Below are 27144 nucleotides of genomic sequence, written 5' to 3' on the forward strand. Positions count from 1 at the left end.
ACTCCTACAGAAACAAACTTGACCACACAATCAACAGAAATAAAACAACAATGCAACCATCTCTTGTTTACCATGCCTAATGTGTCCCCCCAAAGAATGGTATGCTAAACAGAAACATGCTAAAGAAATACAATTTACCATATGAAAATGTGCTTTATGTTCCATCAGCCAGACAGCACTCTCCAGTGACCTTATTCCTGCTCATTGCAATAGAAACAACAAGGAACTGCTAAGACTAGTCCTTCCTTAACCGTGAGCATTTCTACAATCAAAGGCTAACATCTGAGACCTGGTGGGAGATACCAGCCTGATCTGAGCAGCACCTCCATGTACTTGCATTGTGTTGAAGCCAAGCCATTTTCCTGGTTAGCCAGGAGGCTGAGTGAGCAAGTGACAATCAATGTCTGATAAAATGTGGTGAGCCTCCATGTTGATAAAGCTGCTCAAGGTTTTGGAGAGGGTAAAAACATCTGAACCTTCCTTGGCAACAAGCTACCTCCCAATCTCAATTTGCCATTTTTAGTGACATTAACTACGATTTGATGTCACTCATGTGAACCATGAACCCAGGCAGGATCTCCTCAGTAAACACAGGAGTGGCTGCCTCTTGGTTGCACCCCCCTTTTCTACTTGTCACCTCCAGGGGAAAGGAGAAAGAGGTTCAATGCTGCTCCTGAGGTCAGAAAGCACCTCACTCTGCATTACGACATACATATCTGGGATTTTATTCTCATTTTGTTGTCAAGTACAAACATTTATTTGTGAAATTTGAAAGCAACAAAAAGACTAGGTTCACCTTGAAACAGAAACTAAACTTTAGTGTATTTGCTAGACACATAGTATTGTAATAAATGCATTAAATCGAAAATCAAAGTGGTGGCTGACATAGGTATTCAGAAATGTTGCCTTTTTTTAAACAAAAATTGCACCGAAACATATGTATTAAAATGCACTCTAAACATGGGATATCTATAGCAAAGGAAATGAAATTAGAAATGACAGATCCTCAGGAATGGACGTTTCCACCCCAGTCGCATCCTGCCAATTAAGAGTCCCTGATCACTGTCCTAACTCTCTGCCTCCTGCCACTTAGCCAGTCTTGTTTAATAAAAACAAAGAGCTGGAGAAATTCAGCAAGTCTGGCAACAGCTATGGAAAGAGAGAGAGTTAATGTTTTGAGTCTGTTATGACTTTTCCAGAACTGAAAAGAATGGGAAAACGATTGTTTATATGTTGCTCTCAAAGGGTGGGTGGATGGAACAGGTTGTGAGGGTGTCCAAAACAAAAGATAAGGGGGTGCTGATATTGGTGGTGGAGCTGTAAAAATGGTATAAGTGAGTAAAGGAGAAAATGGGTCCACTCTATTGAGAGCAATGTCAGCAAGACAGGGTAGGGTGGTGGCATGTAAGAAAAATAGAGACAGAGGTCATGCTCCAAAGTTGTGGAATTCAGTGTTGAGTCCTGAAGGCTGTAAATTGCCCAAGTGGAAAATGAGGTATTTCGCTGAATTGTGTTTAGCTTTATTGGAATACTACAGCGGGCTCAAGACAGAAATGTTAGCATGGGAGCAAGGTGCTTTATCGAATTATCAAACAACGGGAATGTCAGGGCTGCTCTTACAGACAAAGTGGGGGTATTTCACCATGGGATAAATACCATCTGGTCTTTGAAGAAGCATTCACCTTAAAGTGAATATTTTCATTATTCATAGATCAGTGTTACTGCAGCAACAGCTCCTTGTTCTAATTACATTCCCAGCTTTAACGTTCACTTACCTATTTCAGGACAATTTTCTGAACTCCCCTGATTTTTGTTTGTTTTTGATGTTTGACCATGGGTTGAGGAAGGGCGTAAGAAAAGTGTGACCACTCAATGCTGACCAGTAACTCCTGCTGGAAAGTATATGGGTAGGATTGTACTATGTGTGATGATTTCTGGTCAAGTTTCCTGTTAATGCTTATTATCTGTGCTCACAACTGATCAATGCCATGGTGAGCTATCAGACAGTGAAAGCACCTTCAGGAGAAGAGGAAACTTGAACCTGAAGAAGGAACTTCAGGAGTCAGCATTTTCAGGAGACGAAAGGACTTGAACCCCAGTGAGAGACAATACCTTCAAGAGAGCAGGGATATGAAATCCTGTGAGAGTTGGCATCTTCAAGAGAGGAATGGGGAGCTAAGCCTTGTGTAGATCAACACTTTCAGGTTGGGAGGCTCTTGAACACTTCTGAAAGTCAGCACCTTCATGAGGGTAGGGCACCTCAGTCCCAGAGAGGAGAGTATGGTAAACACTTGCTTTGTGCTGTGAATTCTTGTATTTCGCCAGTAGAAGCTGAACTCTACTCGTTTGTGTGTGGGGTCCCAGTGACTGTGAACTGCTTCTCTGTGCTGATCATTGCATTTCTTTGGTTTATTGTATGTGATAGATCCTGACCAGAAACCTCTTCAGTCCGCCCTCTGTGAAGTCCTGGCTCGAATATCAGACCAGCTCAACGATTTAGCTGCCTTTGCTGTTTTGCAGATATAATGAGGTACAATCCACAGGAAACTCTTTGTTAAAGTACACTTTACAAAAACGAAACTCTCGGATGTATCTTTTAAAGTTACGACTTTTTAAAAAATACTTAACAGTTTGATTAAGGAATGAACTGGTGAAATTGTTTTTTAATTTTATTTAATCGGATAACTTTGGAGAAAATTGTTGAGCTTTAGAACTCGATGCAGGATAATCTCCTGGAAAGCTTTGTGCTGCCTTTTTAAGAGACTGAAAGCTTCAGCCGATTTAATCATCTCCATATGCTGATCCTGGCTGCTGCAGAAGGACTTGGCATAAGAATCGGACTGCACAGTGGCAGAAAATAAATATGGGCACCGCATGTTTGTGGCTGGGGAGAAAATTCCATCTGTGAAATATTTGGGCTGCTTCAGACAGACCCTGTAAAGGTAAACAGATATCAGAGAGGAAATTAATCTGCAGTCTAGTCAGAGGAACAGTACAAAGCAGTGGTATACGAGACAGAGATAGTGCTCAGGCTACAGAATGGTACTGCTGTACTGTGAAAACTCTTGCTGCCATGGTGATGGACATCATGTGGGTGATGCTGAAGAAATTGAACTTTGTGAATGTTGATCAGATATTGGAGGGTTTGGCTTCAGTGAAACTGTCTGAGTGAGTCAAGGAAAAAAAGAGTAACCAAAAGGAGAGCAACGCAGAAAAAGGGAGGGACGGAAAGAAACGGTGAGAAGAAAAAAGGGAGTGGCACAGACAGGAAAGGAACGACAGAAAGGAAGCAATGCAGTGAGGGGGAAAAAGGCATAGTAAGAAAAAGATGCAGAATGAAAGAGAGGCAGTGAGTGAAAATGGAAGCAACAGAGATTAAATGGTGAATTACGGGAGAAAAGAGTTGAGCAGTGAAAATAAAGACAAGAGGGAAGCAAAAAAGAGTTTTTAAAGAAAAGGTGAATGAGAGTGACATTCAGGTCAGCTAGAATGAGGCCAAATGAGAAGAATGGGAAGGGAGACAACCAAAGTGATACATGCACCAAATAAGGAAGACTGACAGCAGTACAGACAAGACTGAGTAAAATGGAAGATAACAAAATACACTGACCCAGAGATGTTCGATGAGAAGAATTTGGATCTTCGTGTTTAGTTAATTGTGGATGTTTTCGGGTTGATGTGTGGAAAGGAAGTTACTAAAAAACTGCCTGTCCAGCGGATGTTTGGAGCTCAGTATTTGACTTCAGGTGGCATTGTCTGCAGAGCTGACCATGAACTCTGTCCTTTCTAAATATGGATCCCCACCTCGAAACTGGCTTAACCTGCGCCTCAGAATGCAGCCAAGTAAGTACTCTGATAAACTTCTGACAATGTGGCAGTGACTTCGGAGGGGGCAGTAGGGAAAGAATAAAAATTTTTATTATACAAGCTGCTTTGATGGAAATTTTCAGTGGAAACTTTCAAATTGAATTGGATATCTGTTTGAAAAGGAGGAATTTCCAGGGCAATGAACAAGGAGTGGGACTAACTGGATTGTTTTTTTAAAGAATCAGACACAGGCTTCATCTTGTGATGTAAGATTTTGTGATTCCAAATTTGCCCAAGTATTACTGCAATTGCAATCAAGTAGTTCAATACAAGTATGTTTGTTCATTATTGTTGGTCTTTGAAATTATTAAACTTTATCCTTTCTGTTAAGGAAGCTACTGATGAGATGTCTCAGTGATGGCAATGTCCTTGTTTTAATTTCTAAAGGAGCCATATCAGTTGCAATCAGGAACTATTCAGATTAGAATTATTGTTGGCTATTTTTGTACATCTTTATGTAAAATGTATACTCAACGTTATACTGCTGGAACCAGCTGGTTTTAAACTTGTGTCCCCTTCAATCCAGAAGGAGCAGATTTTCACTGGGATTCTGCTCCATTCTTCTCCTGAAGGTGCTGACTCTCACTTCTTTTCATTTTGAGCCCCCACCCCTAGCCATCACCATCTGCCTCTCCTCCCATCTCAGAGAACAGAACAGGCTCAGAGGTGATGCCCTCCAAAGTCAAATTATCTGATGACTTTGCTTCATTGGGGTGGTATTCCAAGAACAATCAGTACCTATCAAACCCACAACCCAATGACAATCATCACTGAGAGGGTGGGGGAAATGGATGATTGGTGAGATATACAACAGGGAGTGGATGATGAGATGGAAGATCAGAAGAATAATCTGCAGTTTTTCTCTAAATAATTTCTTGAGCTGTTTTAGCAGATAACAAAATCTAAAAACAAAATACTGTGAATGCAGGAAACCTGAAATAAAACAAGATGCTCGAGATGTTCAGCATGTCTGAGGAGAGTTACTGTAATGATCTGGATTATTAACTCTTAATTTTCTGTTATCACAAATGCCAGCTGACCTGTGTATTACAGCATTTTCATTTTTTAACACTATCATTCAGTATTGTTCATGGAAGCCTCTTAACAAACCAGAAGACTAGCCACATATATCAATTGTAGTAGAAAACATCTCAGATATTTTCTAATCAGCCTTTTCAGAGATGTTATGACACATCTCTGGAGCAGGTGAAACTTTAACCTGGGACTCCTAACTCAGAGGTAGGGATACTACCACTGCACCCCACGAGCTCTTATCTAAAAGTGTCTCTCTCACAGCGTAGCTAAGTGTATTTTATATGTGAATATTTACTTCTGCACTTAACACCCATTGGTTACCAAGGAACGAAAGCACTCACTGAACAAAATTACTCATAAGGTACTATTTTTGTTTTACCATTTTACCAAAAATTACTAGAAAGATTAAAGTTCACAAATATGCATTTCACAAATATGATCATTAAGATCATAAACTCAACAAAGTGGCCAAATACTAATTTTCTAATCAGAAATGCAATTATCCACATCTGGATTCTGAATTAGTCGGTTGTGGCTCACTTATTGGACAACGCTGCTTTATTTTCCAACCAGGACATTCTCCTTCCTGTTTTCGGAAAAAAGGGAGAAGCCATTTGGAATGGAGAGTTTCCGGGTGGTCCACACAGAACGTGCTGCTGGCTGCTAAGGAACCCTACCCACTTTAACATCCTACCTATAACTTTTCCTGCACTGAAATAGGATACCCAGCTGAAGTAATAACATTTGAAAATTTGCAACAAAGATTTTATTTGAATGACATGTTAACAATAAATTTCATTTCCATTCAACCTGCTCTGGGACCCACATTTATATTTAGAACCGCATCCAGTTTTGGGCATGACATCTGAGGAATAATATATTTACCTTGGAGATGGTACAACGCAGATTCCCCAGAATAATATCAGGTCTCGGTGATCACAGGTTACATAAACTTCCCTCTTATTCACTTGAGTTTAAAAGATTAAAGGGTGATCCGATTGGGACACATTAAATGATAAGGAATTTAATAAAATAGAAACAGAGGAAAATGATCCTTGCTGGGGTAATCCAGTTCAAGGGGTCACAATCTAAAGCCCATTCAGAATTAAATTAAGATAACACGTCTTCACATAAAGATTAATAGAAACCTGGAACTGTCTCCTTTAAATGACTGGATGCTGAAGATCAATTGGGAATTTTCAGGATGAAGATCAATGGATTTTTGTTAAATAAGGGTAACCAGGAATATGGTGCACAGTTGGATTCAGCCATGACCATAGCTGAATTAGTTTAATAGACTTGAAGGGATGATTGGTCTCTTTGTGTGTCAATGTAACAAGTTTAAGGAATTGGATGACTTCCCCAACATGGCCTCCTCATGTTCTGGCAAAACAGGCTTAAGGGGGTGAATAGCTTCTTGTTCCTCTATAATAGGATCAAGAATGTAAATAGCCTCCTTATTCCCATGTAACAGGTTTACGAAGCTGATCAGCCTGTTCTTGTGCAACAGACTTTGGGCAAATAGCCTGCTGTTTTTCCTGTGTAATGACTCAAGACTGAATGGCAGTGCCCCCATCCCACCCCCATTCCTGTGTTCATAGTGGCACCTGTATACAGTAATGATAGAGCCTGTGACTCCATGTTATCAAATGTTATTTTTATTGTTTGTTGATTCTTCTTCCTGATTCCCTCCAATGTAATCCAGCAGTGTGAGGAATTATGATGAATTCAAGGAATCTGTTTTGATTACTCCAAGGTTTTCATAGTGAAATTCTAAATATCAATCCATTATTACTACATTTTAAATTTTGTCTTTGTTATGTCTTCAATCCAGCAAAATTAGTAACATGACATTTTCAATGTTGTAGAGATTAGTAGCTTTTGTTTGTATTTTGTCCAGAGGTTGAGTTATAAGTTCTCTCAGTTGTTGCAGCAAACACAACTACAAGATATCAGCAAGTGTAAATCAAATGAGATCCAATGTGCATGAATCACAAAACTTGGTTTTCAGGTGCAGCAGGTAATTAGAGTCATAAAGCTAGAAAGCATGAAACAGACACTTTGGTCCAACTTATCCATGCCAACGAGATATCCTAGATAAACATAATCCCATTTGCCAGCATTTGGACCACACCCCTCTGAACACTTCCAATTCACCAAGCCATCCAGATGCCTTTTAAATGTTGTAATTGTACTAGCCTCCACCACTTCCTCTGGCAGCTCATTCCATACACACACCATTCTCTGAGTGAAAATGTTTTCCTTACTTCCTGTTTAAATCTGTTACCTCTCACTGTAAGTCTATGCCCTCTAGTTTTGGACTCACCCCACCATGGAAAGGACATTGCCTATATACTCTATCCATGCCCCTCATGATTTTATAAACATCTATTAGGTCACCCCTCAGCCTCTGATGCTCCAGATAAAATAGGCCCAGTCTATTCAGCCTCTCCCTGTAGCTCAAATCTTCCAACACTGCAACATCCTTGTACAACTTCTTTGAACCCTTTCAATTTTGGTGTCATTTGCAAACTTATTAACTATACCTCCGATATTTGCATCCAAATTATTTACATAAATGACGAAAAGCAGTGGATCCAGCATCGATCCTTGTGGCACACCACTGGTCACAGGCCTCCACTTTGAAAAGCAACCCACCACCACCCTCTGTCTTCTACCTTGGAGCCAGTTCTGTATCCAGATGATTAGTTCTCCCTGTATTCCACGTGATCTAGCTTTGCTAACAAGTCTGTTAAGAGGAACCTTGTTGAGCACCTTACTGATGTCCTATAGGTCATGTCCACTGCTGTGCCCTCATCAATCCTCTTCGTTACTTCTTCAAAAAACTCAATCAAGTTAATGAGACATGATTTCCTATGTGCATAGCCATGTTTACTATCCCTAATCAGTCTTTGCCTTTCCAAATACACATAAATCCTGTCCCTCAGGATTCCCTCCAGCAAATGGAATATTGTCTTTCATTGCTGGAGGAATGGAGTTTAAAAATAGGGAGACTATACCGCAGCTGTATAGGGTGCTGGCGAGGCCTCACCTGGAGTACTGTGTACAGGTCTCCTTACTTGAGAAAGGATGTATTGGAGGGATTGCAGACGAGGTTGATTCCGGAGTTGAGAGGGTTGGCTTATGAGGAGAGAATGAGTAGAATGGGACTGTACTCAATGGAATTTAGAAGAATGAGGGGGGGATCTTATAGAAACATAAAATTATGAAGAGAATAGACAAAGTAGAAGCAGAGAGGTTGTTTCCACTGGCGGGTGTAAGTATAACGAGGGGGCATCACCTCAAAATAAGGGGGAGCCGACTTAGGACTGAGTTGAGGAGGAACTTATTCACCCAAAGGTGAATCTGTGGAATTCCCTGCCAGTGAAGTAATTGAGGCACCCATTGAATGTTCTTAAGGCAAAAATAGATTTTTAAACAGTAAAGAAATTAAGGGTGATGATGAGCTGGCAGGTAAGTGGAGTTGATTCCACGAGATCAGCCATGATCTTATTAAATGGCGGAGCAGGCTTGAGGGGCCTGCTCCTGTTTCTTATGTAGATAGGGCAATGCCTTTTTCCATTTGACTAGCAACTGCTTAAATTGGCAGCTTGTACCAATCTGTTGGTCCTAGGTATCTTTACATACCCTAACCTAAACCTTGGCTCAAGGCCGGGCCCAAGTTCCTGCCGATATGCAAAGAGCTCTTTGAGTGCATGAAAGGGCAGGGCTCAGACCGGCATTGATTCTGAGTCCAGTTTCTCAGGATTTGAAACTCCAGCAAGATATGGTCAGAGTTCCTGGCAATGATTGATTCCAGTGACTGGGTCAATACCTTTTTCTGGGATTTTTAGCTCAGGTATTTCTTTCCTGTTTATTAGGAGCCTCTTCTGACGCAAACCCAAAGTTCTTGAGCCAAAAGAAATTGGACTTGAGACTCAGAAGAAACAGAAAATAATATGAGCAACGGAAGGCTAAGCTAACCAGACAGTGAAGTCATTCTACTTTCCTCCTCCCAAAAAAGGGAAAAACACACTTGTTTTCACCTCTCCAGCAGGTTGTGATCATGTTGCTTGGATTTGGCAGTGAGACACACTTCCTCGATTTGCCTGCCTTTCTGCAGCAGTTCAAAAAAAAACTCAGTTCTTACTTTTCTAGAAAAAATTATTTTGAGAAACGCAGGGCAAGGGCCAGATCGAAGGGGAAGAAGACAGGATCATAAATGTAGGAGTTTCACACTGTATTGTGTCTTTAGAGATTCTCAGGGCAAGTACAGTATGGGTTAGATTCAGAAAGAAAATCTCTATGAATACAATCCTATTTAATATGTCTAAGACAGGTAGAACACAGGATAGTTGGAGAATGAAGTTCCCGTTAACCCAACCCATTAAGCACTCCTAGGTTAAGTGCAGCCTGGGGTAATTGTAGAGGAAAATACCCTGTACATTGTGTGATCAAATACTCCCAAGGCAAGCAAAGCACTGATTGGAAACTAAGCAAAGCTTCCTTTTAACCTCACTCATTAACCCCTGTCAGAGCAAGCATAGCCCATATTAGATACAAAGAAAGTCCCTCTACTCCATCCCACTAGACATCTCCAGGACAGATACAATGTGAGCTAGGCAATGGTAAAGCTCTCTATACATTACCATAGAATTCTCCCAGAGCAGGTATAGTACAGATCAGGGTTTCAGATGATTGTATGTAATTGCCATCTTTCATCCTTGGTCAGTCTCATGATACCCAATCCCATTTCTTCTGTGTCAACGGGTAGCTGTTTCAATACCCAGGATCCAAACTTGATCTCCATCCCCAGACAATACAACAGCTGATAAATTTCAAATTTGAACATTTTAATCAGGATCCTGTTTCTGCGGGAGAGGCACGCAGAATGCACGTATCCACCTGGAATAACTTATACAGCTGAAAGTAAATGAGGTAAAGATGCTGTTTGGGATGCATTAGAAAAAAGTGATTTACCTAATTATAGGGACATCATCCTTCCTGCCAACCAACATCAAAAGAATTTTACTTAGAAGCTGAGATTTGTTCAGCTTGTGGAATCCTGTAGTCATTTAGTCAGCTATGCAATCCTGAAGTATTTTGCCTCTCTGCAGGACCTTGATGTATTGCAGCATTACTGGCTGGAACTACCCAAGAACAGTGTGGTGCCTTTCTCCATCTTTATTGGCTGTTTGTTTGGTACATGCCCACTAGGAGAATGTCTGAAATGAGGAGGAAGTTGTGAGAAGTAGCTGACCACGCTATAGGACCTCTCCCACTTCCCTGTTCTTCACCAGGGCCGAGAAAGCAAGTGTTGACAGAACATTCACATATAGAATACATCCCAGTGGAATAGCTCATCTTGTTCAGACTCAATTTCTAGCTCAGCCCAACTCTGTATTTTTAGGAGGGGCCACAGCTTATTTTCGATATTATTGCATAGGATTGGAATATGTTTATTAGTTTATTTGTACGGAGGAGTCATGGATAGAGGAATTAATGGATTTTTCTCTTAAGCCTTTTTTAAAAATCATTTACTGGATTTTGGTATCGCTGGCTGGATCACCATTTATTACTCATCCTAGGTTGCCCTTGATACTGTGTGGTGAGCTGCCTTCTTGAACCAGTGCTGTCCATGTGCTATAGCTAGACTCACAATGGCATTATGGAGAAGCTTCCAGGATTTTGACTCAGAGACACCAAAGGACCATTGATAAATTTCGAAGTCAGGATGATGAATGTTTTGGAGAAGGATTTGCAGGTTGTGATATTCCCATGTATCTGCTGCCTTTGTCCTTCTAGTTGTAAGTGATTGTGGCTTTGGAAGGTGCTGAATTTCCACAGTACATCTTGTAGATAGTACACACTGCTGCCTGAGGGTCAGAGATGGAGGGAATGGATGTTTGTGGATGTGGGCCAATCAAATGGACTGCTACTCCTGGATGGTATCAAGTCCCTTGAATGTTGTCAGACCTACGCTTATCCAGGCAAGTGACTCCATCTACTCCTGATTATGCCTTGTATATGGTGGACAGGCTTTTGGGAGTGCAGCGGCAGGTACCTTGTAGCTACAGTATTTATATGGCTTGTCCAGTTCAGTTTCTGCTTAATGGTAACCAACATTCTCTCTAAGCTGTGCGGTTGTAAGACTATGCAATCACACTGGGAAACCCAGTGCATGTTAATTGCCATGCTGCTACTGTCTTTCTTCTCTGGAAGCCACTGCTGTGTACAGACTTCAGCAAACCATGCAAAAGGAAGCAAAATTAGAACATAGAACAGAGGGAGCATTGATGGTAACCCCCAGGATGTTGGTCCTGAGGTAATTAACGATTAATATTATTGAATGTCATGAGGTGGGATTCTCTCTCGTTTGAGATGATCATTGCTTGGCACGTGCCTTATGTGAATATTACTTGACACATGTCAGATCAAATCTGGATATTGTCCTGAGCAGTATCTGAGCAGTCCAACAGTTCAGGAAATGATCTGTCCTGGTTACTCAGAAAGCTGATTTGCACTTTTTTTTCACACGCCTCTACTATGTACTGTATTTCTGTAAACTTGAACAGTGTTGGTCTCTCCCCTTATCAGTGTCTTTGCCTCCTCACTGCCTATCTCTTTCATTTCCACATCAATTTCCCTGTTCTCTCATTTTCTTTCTCCCTTCCCCCATAATTCCCTCCTCCTCGCCTTTCCTTTGACTCCCGTCCTCCTGCTCTCCTTTCATCTTTTCCATTTCTTTCTTCAACTCCCTTTACTGTTCTTTGTTTCTCCATCTCCCCGATTCTTTTCCCTTTTCTTTCATTCCTTAATTGCCCTCTATTTCTCCAGTGTTGCTCTGCTTTTTAACACTCTCTCCCTTATTCTGCCCACTGTCTCTGTTTCTCTCCATTCTTCTTTCCCCTGTTCTTTCTCCCTCTTTCCTTTATCCTCTTCTCCCTTATTGCTTCTATCATTTTTCCAAATTTCCTCCCACCATGTAGATCCACATTTCCCTCTTCCCGCTTTTTCTTGTTGACCTCACATCTCACTCCTTCCCATCCAGTTTCTCTGTAGCTACCACACAGTGGCTCAGTGGGTAGCATTGCCTTACATGTTTGATTGGACCTGGGTTTGATTCCAGCCTCGGCAACTGTCTGTGTGGAGTTTGCACATTCTCCCATGTCTGCATAAGTTTCTCCGGGTGCTCCGGTTTTCTCCCACAGTCCAAAGATGTGCAGGTTAGGTGGATTGTCCATGCTAAATTGCCGATAGTGGCCTGCTTCCACACTGTAGGGATTCTATGATTCTCCACCCTCCTTCAGTTGCTTCTTTATTTGTTTTCACCTTCCTTACTTGTTTGGTTCACTTTGTCTCTCCCTCCTTCTTTTCCCCTCTTTCCTTCTTCCTTCCTTTCTCCCACCCACCGTCACCTTCGCCCTTCTTTCCTGGCATCTATTACCAGCTACATCCCTCGCTTTCCCTTTCCAACCTGTCTCTCTCCCCAACCCCATCTTTTCTGTACCCTCTCTTTTCTCGCCTTGCCTCACCCTCTTGCTTATTCCTTTCCTTTCACTGTCATACCATCCTCTCTCTTTCTTTGCCCTCTCCTTTCAGTACATTTGTTGAGGATTTCAGAAAAAGAAGCAGTACACAGTTTGGCTTGGTGAATGAAATACCCACTGGGGCCAGGCTCAGTGGCAATGGATGTGACCAAGTAATTGACTTGTGCTGCTTGGTTCTTTTGGAGAGATGCAGAAAACTACACAAAATGTATTTTCTCCTGAACTTTATGCACTAGACCATGTTCCCCATTAACTAAATCCATTTTGTTCCTTACTGTTTTCCAGCCTTTTTCTTCCTATTTCATAGAATCATAAAATCCTTACAGTGTGGCAACAGGCCATTCAATCCATTGAGTCCACACTGACCCCCGAGAAGCATCCCATCCAGACCCAACCTATCCTCATAACACTGCATTTCCCTTGGCTAATCCACCTATTTTGCACATCCCTGGACACTATGAGGGAATTTAACATGACCAGTTTGCCTAACCTGCACATCTTTGGACTGTGGGAGGAAACTGGAGCATCAAGAGGAAACCAATGCAGACATGGAGAGAACATGCAAACTCCACACCGACAGTCATCTGAATGTGTCTATAGTTATGCTGTAATTCATAAAAATGTTTTCTGTCATCTTATCTTCGCGAGTTTTCATATTATGTTTGTTGACAGCCAGTCAATAATGCAACAGAGGTTCCTTTCTTACATCCTAGATTCTCTTGCAGAGTGGGAGGCAGAGGCCCAATGGATAGTCACACCGGGACAGTCAGACTCAGGGCCTTCCCACATTGTAAGCTAACGGGACTTACTCCTTTATTTTAATTGTAGCTAATGACCCATGCATGAATCAAGTTGTGTCATAGTGACATTAGATCACATGAAACTGGAGCCTGGGTCTGTATGGCTTCAAATAAAATGACCTCGCTTCCACCCCCCTTAGTTAGGTTCAATTAAGTTGAGCTGAGATGGCATCTTTTGTTAGAAAACCTGAAGTTATCCTGAGAACGTGACTTAAAAGAAGTTCGGGGATTTACATATTAAGGAACCGAAACGAGCCAATCCATTTCAAAAGATAAAAAAACTTAATCTAGGTTTATCATTTCAGCTGCATGACACTGTAATCTTTTGCTGTAAATTCTGTGTCTTAAGATCCTGCTTCACAACCACCTGATGAAGAAGCAGTGCTTCGAAAGCTAGTGCCTCGAAATAAACCTGTTGGATTATAACCTAGTGTGATTTTTAACTTTGTCCACCCTAGTCCAACAACGGCTCCTCCAAATCAATTAAGCCTGTTACTGTTCACTCACAAGACTGTAGATTTCACATCACTATATATTAGCAATGGTCACCAGACCCACAGAACTGAAGGTATATTGTCATAAGAGACTGAAGTGAAGCCTAATGGTAATATAGTGTGATAGGGAAAGCCACAAAAAGCTCCAATCCAAACGGAGGGGTTGGAGAAATACACAAGACGAAACGCAGTGTTGGTATGGCTGATAAGTGATAGATTCAAGGCATTTCCAGGCACCAGACTGACACAGGTACTGAAGAAAGAGCAGGAGAAGACCACTCTGCAGAGTATATGATAAGCAGAGTGCAGCAGACCCTCCATTTTACTGCAAACAGCAGGAAAATAAAACACAAAAGAAGGCAGTGACCAGAAGGTTAGATTAGATTACTTACAGTGTGGAAACAGGCCCTTCGGCCCAACAGGTCCACACCGACCCGCCGAAGCGCAACCCACCCATACCCCTACATTTACCCCTTTTAGCCTAACACTACGGGCAATTTAGCATGGCCAATTCACCTGACCTGCACATCTTTGGACTGTGGGAGGAAACCGGAGCACCCGGAGTAAACCCACGCAGACACGGGGAGAATGTGCAAACTCCACACAGTCAGTCGCCTGAGTCGGGAATTGAACCTGGGTCTCTGGCGCTGTGAGGCAGCAGTGCTAACCACTGTGCCACCGTGCCGCCCACTAAGGTATTCTGGATGATGGTGTGCTCCTGACATACAGTTACAGAGAAGGAAAGCATCATTCGAGTCATTAACTTACTAGAATCTGAAACTTCTGATCTTCCTGGATTCAGATGGTAATGCTCCAGGAAACTCAACTGTCATTGTCATTACTTGAAGAATGTAAATACTAAGCAAAGTTGTCTTCTTATTGTACAAAAGGAGATGCAGCAACAAGAAACGCTTGTGAATGGTATTTTTCTAATACATTCTTCCCTAGAATGAGAACAAAGCAAATAGTAAAGAGAGTGAAATTTTGATTTCCTTGTCTTTCTTTTGAAGATGTTTCTATCTGAGTGCTGGAATTTTCTGCTTTGGATCATTTTTGTCCTCACTTCATCTTCACTGTTACTGCATTCAAATGTTTGCACGTGTCAATTTCCAAAACCCACCTGTTAATCAGACATTTTCATCTCAACCTATCAATGTGTTGACCATTCAAGGAGATGAGAAGAAAGCTCATTTGTCCTACATACCCTTATAATAGACAGTGCTATTGGAGATTAGTCTCTGTAGCAAAAGAGACATGTGGCAAGGATGGGACGTGGACTACAATACTTAAATGTTCATTGTTAAATGTTAATGTTAAAAGGCGATACTGTAAAGAACTTTGGGGGGGGGGGGGTGGCGGGAAGATGTGGAGTAAAAGGATTATTTTTCCCTTTAATTATAGCCATTGAAGCATGTGTGAAAACAACAATGTCATTGTGATGGATCACACAGAAATGGACTCGGGTTCTGTAATGCTACAGATATCTTTCTTGCCATCCTCTCTATGTCGTATGTATGTTCAACAAAATCTATTGTTGCTAGCTCACAGGAAGGTAGCCCTCACATTACTCACATCTCACATTACTCACATCTCACATTACATGCAACAGTTAGCTAGTCAGATTCTGGCTCCTTCTGCACTTGCACAGTCAGACCATGGGCCGTCCAACATTGGCATGGTCAGACCCCAGCCCCTCCCACACTGGCACAGTCAGACCCCAGGCCCTCCCACACTGGCTCAGCCAGATCCTAGGCCCTCCCACACTAGCACAGGCAGATCCCAGGCCCTCCGACATGGACACAGTCAGGCCTGCACTGGAAGTCACACCCCAGCTCTTCGCACACTGGCATGATTAGATTCTGGTTCCTCCTGCAGTGGAGCAGCTGGGTGAAACAAATCTAGATCTTCCTTCAACTAAGAAAGTGGGTCAGCATTGGGAAGGTTGACCCTGGATAGTGCGGGGGGGGGGGGGGAGCGCTGAGATGGAGAATAGACAGAGAGAATTGCTTACCCCTCAAATAACTGATGGGGGGATGTTAAAAATATATCAGCAGATAATAATTACGAACCCATACCTTCCAGAATAAAAAAGAAATAAAGAAGCCAATGGAATGTTAGCCTTTAGCTTGAGGGGATAAAAAACAGATATTTGGGAGATTATCTTTCAGTTGTGCAGAACTCCTGGTCAGGCCCCTTGCGGAAGGCTGGACACTGCAGCTGAGGAATGATGCATTAGCTTTGGACAAGATGCAGCGTAGATTCACCAGAATGATGGCAGAGCTAAAAGGATTAAAGAGTATGGGGCTGGTTGCATAAACGAGGTGTGCACTTCCTGCTAAATCTTAAACGTTAAGGGGTAATCTATAACAATTAAAGGAGTTGATAGCCTTAAAATTGGAGCAATTTCAGGATGATTTCTGGAAGGTGTCCAAGTATTGGAAAACACTTCTAAAACACTTGAGACTTAGGATCATTGCAAATGTCAAAACTGAAATTGATTTTTGTTGGTTTAGGGTGGTTAAGAATTATAGAACCTTGGTGGGTAGATAGACTTAAGGTATGAATCATCAATAATCTATGTTTGAATGGCTCAAGGGGCTGAATGGCCTCCTGCTGTTCCTGTGATCCACCCTCAAATATCTGCAGCACTGTTTAATCACAACCGTTAGGTCAGATCCTTTGGACAGACAATCCACAGTTTCCTGTCAATTAATTGATGGCGAACTTTTCCACTCACTGTGATTGTGCTGAGATACCTAGAGTGTTGCATTTCCTGTGTTGTTTGTTCACTGCCCTTCAACATGTCTCTCAGCCCATTACCCCAAAACCAAACCCTTGTGTGAGCCGCTGTCTGAATTGTCCTTGCCTTGGAGCTGGTTGTAGAATGCGCTGAATCTTCACGTTCCTCAGCCACAATAAATAAAATCAATACTAATGAGGGTGAAAAGTTAAACCCTCCCCATTCCTCCTTAACTATAAAGTGACCATTTTTTAAGTGGAATTGTTAAAGATGAAGAAAGCCTTTGTTTGAGGCAGTGCCTCAGTGGCCAGTGCTTTTCTGTGTGCCACCCTCAGCAATCCCACAGTCCCAGGCTTTCGGTAGATGAATGCAGTTCTCTGTGCAAGTGAGGAAGGCCTTCAGGCCTCGCACATTATCCCCTGCAGTGGGACAGCGGAACAGCACGACAATAAGCCAGCGTGTCAGGGAGCACTGAGCTGTTATTTTCTGTCTGCTGGAGCTGAGTGGTATTTAGGAATGCTATTTGAGAATTATTTCAGAACCCAAGTGAAATGTTTCTTTATTGGAAGAAACGTGGAGCATATGAACTGGAGAGCTTGCCGCCATTGGAGGAATACAGTCCCATCGCAGAGAGATATGTCTGGTCATCCACGCTGGATATTCTGGAGGAGTGGGAGGATGGTAGGATCAGTTTATGCTGTAGAGCAACTTGGCAGGGGAACATTTATTGGGTTGAGGCAGGTGATGGTTTCCCTCACCTGCGAGTAAATTTGTCACTCTGCTCATGAATGAACCTGTTCCCTCGCTCTTGTGTGGAGTGTGTTTCTCATTCTGACTGAGCAAGGCATGGTGGATTTTCGAAGTCAAAATAGTTAAAGTCAGTGTATTTGAGATACCGTATCTGAATCACCATACATGGGTCAGGCTGCAGGTCGGTGCCCTTGCTGGCTAGTTTGTGATATTCCTGAGACTTCACAATCTAACTGTTGCGTTACAATGGCATCAATTCTAGTGCTAGGGGAGTGCAACTATCATTCACCTGTGTTTCAAGCTACGGCCGCAAGAAGAACAGAGAGTTTAAGTGCCAGCAAAATCGTGAAGAATCAGAAGTGAAATTTAAAAACAAAGCACTGATAGTGTTGTCCAAATCTCCTTGCTGTGACAGGATAATGTGCACCTGTTGCCAATCATTGCTGTTGTCAGATTAGGAGTCCAAGCTTCACTCTCGCTCTCTGCTGAGAGTATGTCAGTAATTTGTTTGTCATCATTTGAGTCAAATTCTTGGAACTATCCATGAGACAAAACTGGAAGCACCTTCACCACTCAGATTGCTGTGGTTCAAGAAAACCTACTCAGTAGCAACTGGGAATGAGTAATAAATGTTGACCTTGACATGCCATTCATATCCCACTAAATTATTTTCAAAAAATTAGTTACAAATCAGCTTCCCCAAAGAGATTACAGTCCACTTTAGCAAGGTGATGACTACAAACTTTAATTAGTTTGTGTTCACGTCATTCATTTTTTGAAATTTGTTGAAATATCATTTTCATTAGCATCGTTTTCTTTGCAATTCAATAGGTAATTTGATAAATGTTTGCTGTTTTGAAGTTATTGTGAGCTTCTGTGAATAGATAATTAGGTGGTGATCAAACTGCTGCTGAGAAAATGAAAGGAACTACTAGTTTTTTTGATTTCATTTATTATTTTCAGGTTGTGAATATTACTGATATTGAGTTAAGATCAACAGTTGCAAACAATTATTTCCTCTCACTTACATTAATATGTAACTGGTATATTCTATTACTGATACTATTCTCTTGTTGTTTAACTAATTACTGAGCAAATAAAGCAAAAGTCTAGTTTAGAATTACATACCTTCCAGAAATGAAGACAAATGATTAAATCAGTAGCTGAAATAAGCTAAGGCACAATATGACTTTACCTGGGAATGTGAATGAGTAAAAGTATTTTCTGATGGTAGAACTTAGCTCTGGCAGGAGTGTGAAACATGAAAAACAAAAAGAGATTAAGAGTGAAGAAACCCAATTTAAGGAATGGTGTCAATCTAATCTGCTGTCTTAGTCAGTGTGTAGTCTGTTGATTGCTGTGTAACTGCCCATGGTGAGTTCTGACACTTAAAATTGTGAACACTATATTAATGCACAGAATAAACTTCTCTGCTCAACAGCTCAGTGCCTGAAAGGGTTAACTATCGAGCTTAGGCAAGTTACAGTAACAACAATAAGCAGTGTTTTCCTCTCAAGTACATCAACTCCTCCTGCACTTTGTGATATTTAGCCACCTCCAATGCAATAGATGAATAGACTCTGTGTCCTCAAAGCCCTGGCCTGTGATTCAGAGACTCCTGCTCTTGGCTGTGCTCTGGGTATTTATAATAGAAACAACTTTAACTAAAGCAGTGTATACCACGTCATTGAGAGCAACTTAACTATGCCTCCACTGGAATTGAGGTGAAAGGACCTGGGGCCATTTGGGCTGTATAGTGAGGATGGGATCAAAGGTTTGGGTGTAGGGGGAGGTGAGGCTTGCTGGATGGGATTGGGAGGTGAGAGTTAGAGAGTGGGAATAGGGCCCAATTGGATTGGAAGGTAGGACAGGGGAATGTTGTTATATCTTTACCTCTGGTCATTCTCAGCATTAGTGATCCCCAAATAGAGAACAAAATCTTGCAGTTTTGACAGTGCTTGAATGAATTTGAATTGCCACGTGTGTGTTTAGGTCCCACTATGGTTTTGATGCCACCTGAAAATATGGAGTGCTATTGAGCTCGGCAGTTCACTCTCCCATGTGCTGGTCCCTCTTCCCTTGCAATGATCCATGACCTGTTACATTCCTGCCACCACAGTCAGTCACTCTCCCTCCACATTGTCTCTTGGTCACTACTCCCCTCTCCCCCTGCTGACCACCCTCCCACTGCAGGTCACTCTGCTCCTAGCACAAGTCACTTTTCCTACTTTGTACAAGTTCCTGATCTCTCCAGGTCTATGACTTTGTGCTACACTCCACATATCCAGTGGCTTCTTTTGTATGATGAGAAACAATAATTTGGGATTGACTATGCCTCTTTGACTGGAATGTATAGATGTGTTGTTATGGGATGGGTTGCAAGGATCTTAGAATCTCAGTGCGATTCCCTAAAGCTAGTACCAAACACAGAAAGTTATCAATTGTCACCACTGGTCAATGATCAGGAGGATGATCCCTGGATATTCATCTAACTCTGGGACTGTAGAGATGCCGGTGTTGGATTGGGGTGGACAAAGTTAAAAATCACGCACACCAGGTTATAGTCCAACAGGTTTACTTAGAAGCACTAGCTTTTGGAGTGCTGCTCCTTTGTCAGGTCACTAATCCTGAAAGACAATCCACTCTTTAATTGCAGATTTCTACCCTTGTCAAAACATTGTTTGCAGAATATTTATGTAACATTTCTTTTGAATTTAATTGTGATTCCAATTGTTCCACGCAGACAGAGAGAGACTGTACTCACTGATGAGAAATAAGTGAGCTGCATAAATACATTCATCAAGGCACCTGACGTAAGCAGCTCCTGACCCTCGCCTCCTCAGGCTGTGGTCATGGCCGTAACATTTCTGCTGACCAGAGCACTTCACATTGATGTTTCCATCTGTTTACTCCTGTGAAGCAGAGGTTGAGAACTGCACCCTGTATTATTTCCCCTTATTTTCTCCTTTTAAGTTTATCCTCTCTGTTCTGCATGACCTTTAACCTCGCTCTGATTCGTACTCAAGGCCTGGATACTGAGCTTTCAGCGGCAGGATGTAAATGTGCTTTACAGTGACCTCTTGGGGCTTCGGTTAGGGGTTTCTTCCTCTGGTTGACCCCTGGTCACTTCCAGTCAGTGGTGCCTGAAAAGTCTTCTTTGTGGTTTGGTGATGAGAATTTCTGATGTAACATTTAGCCACTCCACAGAGACATCTGCTCCTCAGGAAACTTTCTCACCAACTCCCACTCAGCCAAACGGTTGGAAATCTGAAAAGGTTTCCCATAGAACAAGAAGAAAGAGGCAACTTAGCCTTGGCTGGGCCTGTGCTCAACAACAAATGCATTTATATAGTGTCTTTAATGTCGGAAAGTGTCTCAAGCAGCACACACAGCATTATAAAGTCATACAGGAAGGAAAAACATGGCCAAACTCGTCCGTTCTGACCAGGCTTCCTAAACTGAACCAGTCCTGTTTGCCTGGGTTTGGCCCATATATTTCTAAACTTCTTCTATCCATGTACCTGTCCAAATATGTTTTAAATATTATAATCATACCCACCTCTACCACTTCTGACAACTCGTTCCATACATGTACCATCCTTTGTGTGAAAAAGTTGCCCCTCAGATACCTTTTAAATCTTTCCCCTCTCACTTTAAACTTATGCCCTCTAGTTTTGGACTCCCCTACCCTGGGGAAAGGACCTTGGCTGTTCAACTTATCTATGTCCCTGTATAAACTTTTATAAGGCCACTCTCAGTCTCCTGTGCTCCAGGGAAAAATTCCAGCCTATCCAGCCTCTCCTTATAATTTACCCTCCAGAATCAGTAATATCCTTTTATTTTGTACACTTTCCAGTTTAATGACATAGCAGGGCAACAAGAATTGTACGCAGTACTCCATATGTACGCAGTACTCCATTGTAAAGCTTATCAACTATAATTTAGCCACATAAAGTGATATTAGGACAAATAACCCCAAAGTTGCTCAAAGAAGTAGGCTTTATCGGGCATTTTTAAAGGGGAACACGGAGAGGCGCAAACAAGGTTTAGGTAGAAAATTACAGAGCTTTGGAAACTCAGCAGGTCTGGCAGCTTCTGTGCAGAGACATCAGAGTTAACATTTTGAGTTCATAGACCCTTGTTCAGTTCAGTTCTGTCTACAGGTGTTGCCAGACCTGATCAGTTTCTCCAGCAATTTCTGTTTTTTAGATTAGATTACATTACAGTGTGGAAACAGGCCCTTCGGCCCAACAAGTCCACACCGACCCGCCAAAGCGCAAAGCACCCATACCCCTACACTTACCCCTTACCTAACACTACGGGCAATTTTAGCATGGCTAATTCACCTGACCTGCACATCTTTGTGACTGTGGGAGGAAACCGGAGCACCCGGAGGAAACCCATGCAGACACGGGGAGAACGTGCAAACTCCACACAGTCAGTCGCCTGAGGCGGGAATTGAACCCGGGTCTCAGGCACTGTGAGGCAGCAGTGCTAACCACTGTGCCACCGTGCCGCCCACTGATTTGGTTTCTGATTTCCAGCCTCAGCAGTTCTTTGGGTTTTATTGCAGTTTTTCAGCAGGTGAAGGTACAGGTTGCCTGTGGTCTAACCTGTAATAAAAACCAAAAGAACTGCAGAAGCTGGAAACCAGAAACTAAAACAGAAATTATTGGAAAAGCTCAGCAGGTCTTTCGGCGTCTGTTCTCCCCACAGATGCTGCCAGACCTGCTGAGCTTTTCCAGCAATTTCTGTTTTTGTGCCCAAACTGTAATCCTGAGTTAAATAAAACGTGTTTGTTCTGCAGCTTGACGCTTTCCATTCGGAGTTATTTCCCTTTCTGTGAACAGTGAAACTGGGAATGATTGTGTGAGCAGATTGGGAGGAGTTACTGAATCTGTGTGTGATTGGCTTAACTTATTATCTGTCCCACCTGTTCTGCAAGCCGCAGTGAGCCTTCAACAAATCACAGTGAATATCTGCTGGTGTGCCTCCTCTCCCTGTTTGCGTAAGACTGACTAATGCTGCTTGGTAACCTTTACATTATCTGTGTTACTGGTGCACCGATGCATTCACTGAACTGATTGGGTTTCACATCTAGCTTACAGCTCTGGTATTGAAGGCAGCAGACATTGTCACTGTCCTGCAGTTAATCAGCTCCACGAACATCATCCAGAGACTGATCTTCAGGCCTAGGAAGAGGTTTTGTTTTTGTCTGCAGTTCCTAACAGTGCATTATCCCTGCTGAAGATTGACCGGGAGTTGTTGAATCATCCTGTGCTTTAATTTATGTTTTGAAGTGTATGATGACAAGCTATCCAAGCATGTTTGCAGGTGAGAGAACGTGTGATGAATGGGAGTTTGTTATAAGAGTCTAGATTAGAGAGGTGCTGGAAAAGCACAGCAGTTCAGGCAGCATCCGAGGAACAGTAAAATTGATGTTTCGGGCAAAAGTCTTCTTGAACCAGACTAAATGCTTGTCTCATGTTTATCCTGGCTGCAAGTCAGGCACAGGAGATCTGCCTCGTAAACTTTGGGTGGATTTGCTGCTTGCTGCAATACCTCTGTGCAACCTGCGACAAAACACAATGGCACATTGCAAAAAACCCTAGTTTATTGTGGTTGGGTAATGATTTATCAATAACCAGTGGCTATTGTCTGGATTATTCCCTGTTAACAGCCTGAGGTGGAACTAGCAATAACGACCAGATTATGGGAGAGAAAGGAAGTTGCAGATTTTGACACACACAACTATGCTTTTATATATGTCTGAAATGTTAAAGTTTTTATCAGCCTCTCCATCTTTGAAAATCAGGTGTTGGGATGTATTAAAAGATTCATCGACACAGGCAATCCTGCCATTTTATTAATCATATGTGAGACTGCAATTGGAATTCTGTGCATGGTATGGAAAAGATTTTGCAGCTGTTGGAAGAGTACAGAAGGAAGAGCAATCAGAGTCATACAGATGTACAGCACAGAAATAGACCTTTTGGTCCAAGTCATCCATGGCGACCAGATATCCTAATCTAATCTAGTCCCATTTCTCAGCACTTCGCCCATATCTCTCCAAACCCTTCCTATTCATCTACCCATCCAGATGCCTTTTAAATGCTGTATTCATATCAGCCTCCACCACTTCCTTTGGCAGCTCATTCCATACATGTACCACCCTCTGTGTGAAAAAGTTGTCCCTTAGGTTCCTTTTGTATCTTCACCCCCCTCTCACTTTAAACCTCTGTCCTCGAGTTCTGAACTCTCTATCCCAGGGAAAAGACTTTCTCTATTTATCCTATCCATGCCCTTTATGATTTTATAAACCTCTGTAAGGTCACCCCTCAGCCTCTGATGCACCAGGGAAAACAGCCCCAGTCTATTCAGCCTCTCCCTATAGCTCAAATCCTCCAACCCTGGCAATATCCTTGTAAATCTTTTCTGAACCCTTTCAAGTTTCACAACATCCTTCCAATAGGAAGGAGACCAGAATTGCACACAATATTCCAAAAGTAGCCTAACCAATGTCCTGTACAGCCACAACATGACCTTCCAACTCCTATACTCAATACACTGACCTATAAAGGAAAGCATACCAAACACCTTGTTCACTATCCTATCAACCTGCGACTCTACTTTCAATGAACTATGAACCTGCACTCCAAAGTTGTTTTATTCAGCAGCACCCCCTAGGATCTTACCATTAAGTGTATAAGTCCTGCTTCAGGGAATGGAGGGATTGGATTCTAAACTGCAATGATAACATTAGAGCAAATGACAGTGGATACTAGCGATCTGAAATAAAAAGCAAAAGTGCTGGAGAAACTCAGCAGTCTGGCAGCATTTGTGAAGCGAGGAGTTAATGTTTTGAGTTCATTATGACTTCCTCATAATTGTGGGGCAAATTATGTAAATTGGATATGTTCTAAACTAACTTGATAATGTTGAGCATGACAAACAAATTTACCTTCTTTCGAACAAAAGGACCAGAACATATTGTCTGCATTTATAAGAAGATAAATTCAAAACTGATTTGCAGAAATAAATGGGTGGGGTTTTCCTGTGCATCTTTGGGACCAGGTTGAGCACACATTTGCCAGCAGCAGGATGCTGAACTGACTGCCTCTTGTTTGCTCCTTGTGGCAGTCTTTGATGCCCTTAGGGAGCAAACAGAGGGCCAAATAACTAGAAAGCCTCACAGCCCCATTGAAAAATGTGGCCATTGCTAAAGGTTTTCAGAGATTGAAAGGGTAACACAAAATGGAGAAGTATGTAAAATACAAATTGAAATCAGAGGGGCCCAGCAGCTTGACCTCTTTAATGTCCAATTGGAGCCATGGGTACAGCTTTCCCTTCCTACATCACCTTCTTCAGGTTTGGAGCCTCCACTCTCACTGATGGCCTGGATAGCCAAAGGCAGGTTGCCTCAATGAAGCTGGTAGCCTTTCCTGGCAAAGAGTTGTAACCCTACCTGAAAAATACTGGCAGCCCAGGAAAAACTCCCTTAGTTGGACCTTCAATAATTTATATTGGATGCTCACCACCATTCAGTGGACAGCCCTTCCACATTCGGTCTCACTGCTGGGAAAACTCTCAGTTCCATCTCAGGGCTGATCTCTTGCAATGATAACTCAGAGCAAGAGAACAATCTCTGGAACCAGCTAACACTGGGGGGACTGTGAAAGCACTAAGTGTCAATTCGCACAAATACCAAAGGATCGATTTCTTTCAGCAAGTGGAAGTGGAGCCCAGAGAGAGATAAGGAAGGGTTGGGTAAACAAGGAGATTATGGATAGCAGGCCCTCCTCACAACTCTTCATTTTTTCTATGGTATATCAATGACATCATTGGTGTTGCTTCCCTCTCTCATTCTGAACTGGAAAAATGTATCAATTTTGCTTCCAATTTTCACTCTGCCCTCACCTTCACCTGGCCCATCTCCGACTCCTCCCTTCCCTGCCTTGACATCTCTGTTTCCATTTCTAGGGATACTGGTCACTGCTATCCATTACACACCCACCAATTCCCACAGTTATTTCAACTGTTCATCCTCACACCCTGCTTCCTGTAAGGACATCAACTCATTCTCCCAGTTTCTCTGTTGCATCTGTTTTGATGATGCCACCTTCTACAGGAGGGCGTCACAAATGTCCACCTTTTACCTCAACCAAGAATTCTCTGCTACTGTGGTTGATGGGGCCCTTAGACGTGTATGACCCATCTCTCACCTTCTGCCCTCACTCCTTCTCTTCCCACCCACAACAACGATAGGGTCCTCTGATCCTCACCTACAGCCTCTACATCCAAAGGACTGTAAGCTGCTATTTCTGTCACTTCCAACATCAGGCGCATATACCCCTCTCCTCCTTTGTAGCATTCAATAGGGTCTGTTCCCTCTGGGACACTCTGGTTCACTCCTCCTCCATTCCCAACACTTCTCCACACCACCATGGCACCTTCACATTCAATGGCAAACGGTGTAATACCAACCTGTTTATCTCCTCCCACCTCACCATCTAAGGCCCCAGATACACCTTCCAAGTGAAGCAGTGATGTACTTCTTTCAATCTATTCTACTATATTCACTGTTCAGCATGGTCTCCTCTACACAGGGGAACCAAAACGCAGACTGGGTGACCACTTGGCAGAACACCTACATCCTGTCTACAAAAATTACCCTGAACTTCAAGTTGCCTGCCACTTGAAGACACCACCATTTGCCCACACCAACATTTCAGTCACAGGCCAGCTGCAGCATTCCAGTGAGCTCGGTATAAGCTCAATGAACAACATCTTATTTTCTACTTAGAGTCCCTGCAGCATGTCCAATTCAAAATCAAGTTAAATAACTTTAGAATCTAATTCCATCCTTCAATGGATTCTCCTCATCCTATATCTGGTCCTGTTATAACATGGATTGCTTTTAATACAGTCACCCATTCTCACCAGCTCGTGGGCCTATTATCACCTTAACCTGCAAATGGTTTGCATTCAGCACATTCTCTCCCACCTTTAGCTCTAATTATCACTTACTCAACTTTTCTCCTGTCCAGGCCTGCGATCCATAATCTCCTTGTTTACCTACCCCTTTCATATATCTCTCTTTCTCACTCTCTTCTTCCCCTATCAAACTTTGTCTTCAACAAAAATACCCCTTTCTCCTAGCTGCAAACGGTACTGATGAAGAGTCACTGGATAGGAAAGATATTAAACTTGAGAGGGTGCAGAAAAGATTTACCAGGATGTTGCTGGGACTGGAGGATTATAAGGAGAGGCTGAATAGGCTGGGGCTTTATTCCCTTGGGGAGTCAGAGGCTGAGGGGTGAACTTATAGGAATTTATAAAATCATGAGGGGCATGGATTTGGTGAACAACCAAGGCCTTTTTCCCAGGGTAGGGGAGTCCAAAGCTAGAAGGCATAGGTTTAAGATGAGGGGGGGGGGGGGAAAGATTTAAAAAGGACCTGAGGGGCAACTTTTTCACACAGGGTGGTGCATATCGAGAACCAGCTACCAGAGGAGGTGGTGGAAGCAGTTATAATTTAAACATAAAAGGCTTTGGATGGGTATATGAATAGCAAGAATTTAAGAGGAATATGGCCCAAATACTAGCAAACAGAACTAAGTCAGATTGAGATGTCTGGTTGGTGCAGACAAGTTGGACCAAAGGGTCTGTTTCCGTACTGTAATCATTCTGTGACTCTTTGAAACTTGAAGTTTGGGTCATGGATTGATCATGATCTTATTAAAGAGGAGGTTTGAGGGGCCTGATTCTATTCCTTATCTTGTCAAATGTAGATTACAATTCTGGTCTCCTTCCTATTGGAAGGATGTTGTGAAACTTGAAAGGATTCAGAAAAGATTGACAAGGATGTTGCCAGGGTTGGAGGATGTGAGCTACAAGGAGTTGCTGAA

General features: G+C 42.4%; 1 protein-coding gene across 3 annotated transcripts in view; it reads left to right on the forward strand.

The window, feature by feature from the left end:
• The first annotated feature begins 2999 nt into the window (after positions 1 to 2999).
• Positions 3000 to 27144, forward strand: part of LOC122540340 (pleckstrin homology domain-containing family G member 5-like) — a 221642-nt gene continuing 197497 nt past the window's right edge. The window contains exon 1 of one of the 3 annotated variants that reach the window (XM_087980446.1): positions 3000 to 3843. In XM_087980446.1, the coding sequence (XP_087836572.1) occupies positions 3771 to 3843 (73 nt within the window). In that variant the 5' untranslated portion in view covers positions 3000 to 3770. Of the gene's footprint in view, positions 3844 to 22305; positions 22571 to 27144 lie in introns of those variants that run through there. The other 2 variants (XM_043675906.2, XM_087980447.1) reach the window with 2 other exon arrangements.

This window comes from Chiloscyllium plagiosum, unplaced genomic scaffold (genome assembly GCF_037043375.1).
Source record: "Chiloscyllium plagiosum isolate Xiang-an unplaced genomic scaffold, Cpla_swu_hap1 HiC_scaffold_37, whole genome shotgun sequence".
In the NCBI taxonomy this organism is placed as follows: Eukaryota; Metazoa; Chordata; class Chondrichthyes; order Orectolobiformes; family Hemiscylliidae; genus Chiloscyllium; species Chiloscyllium plagiosum.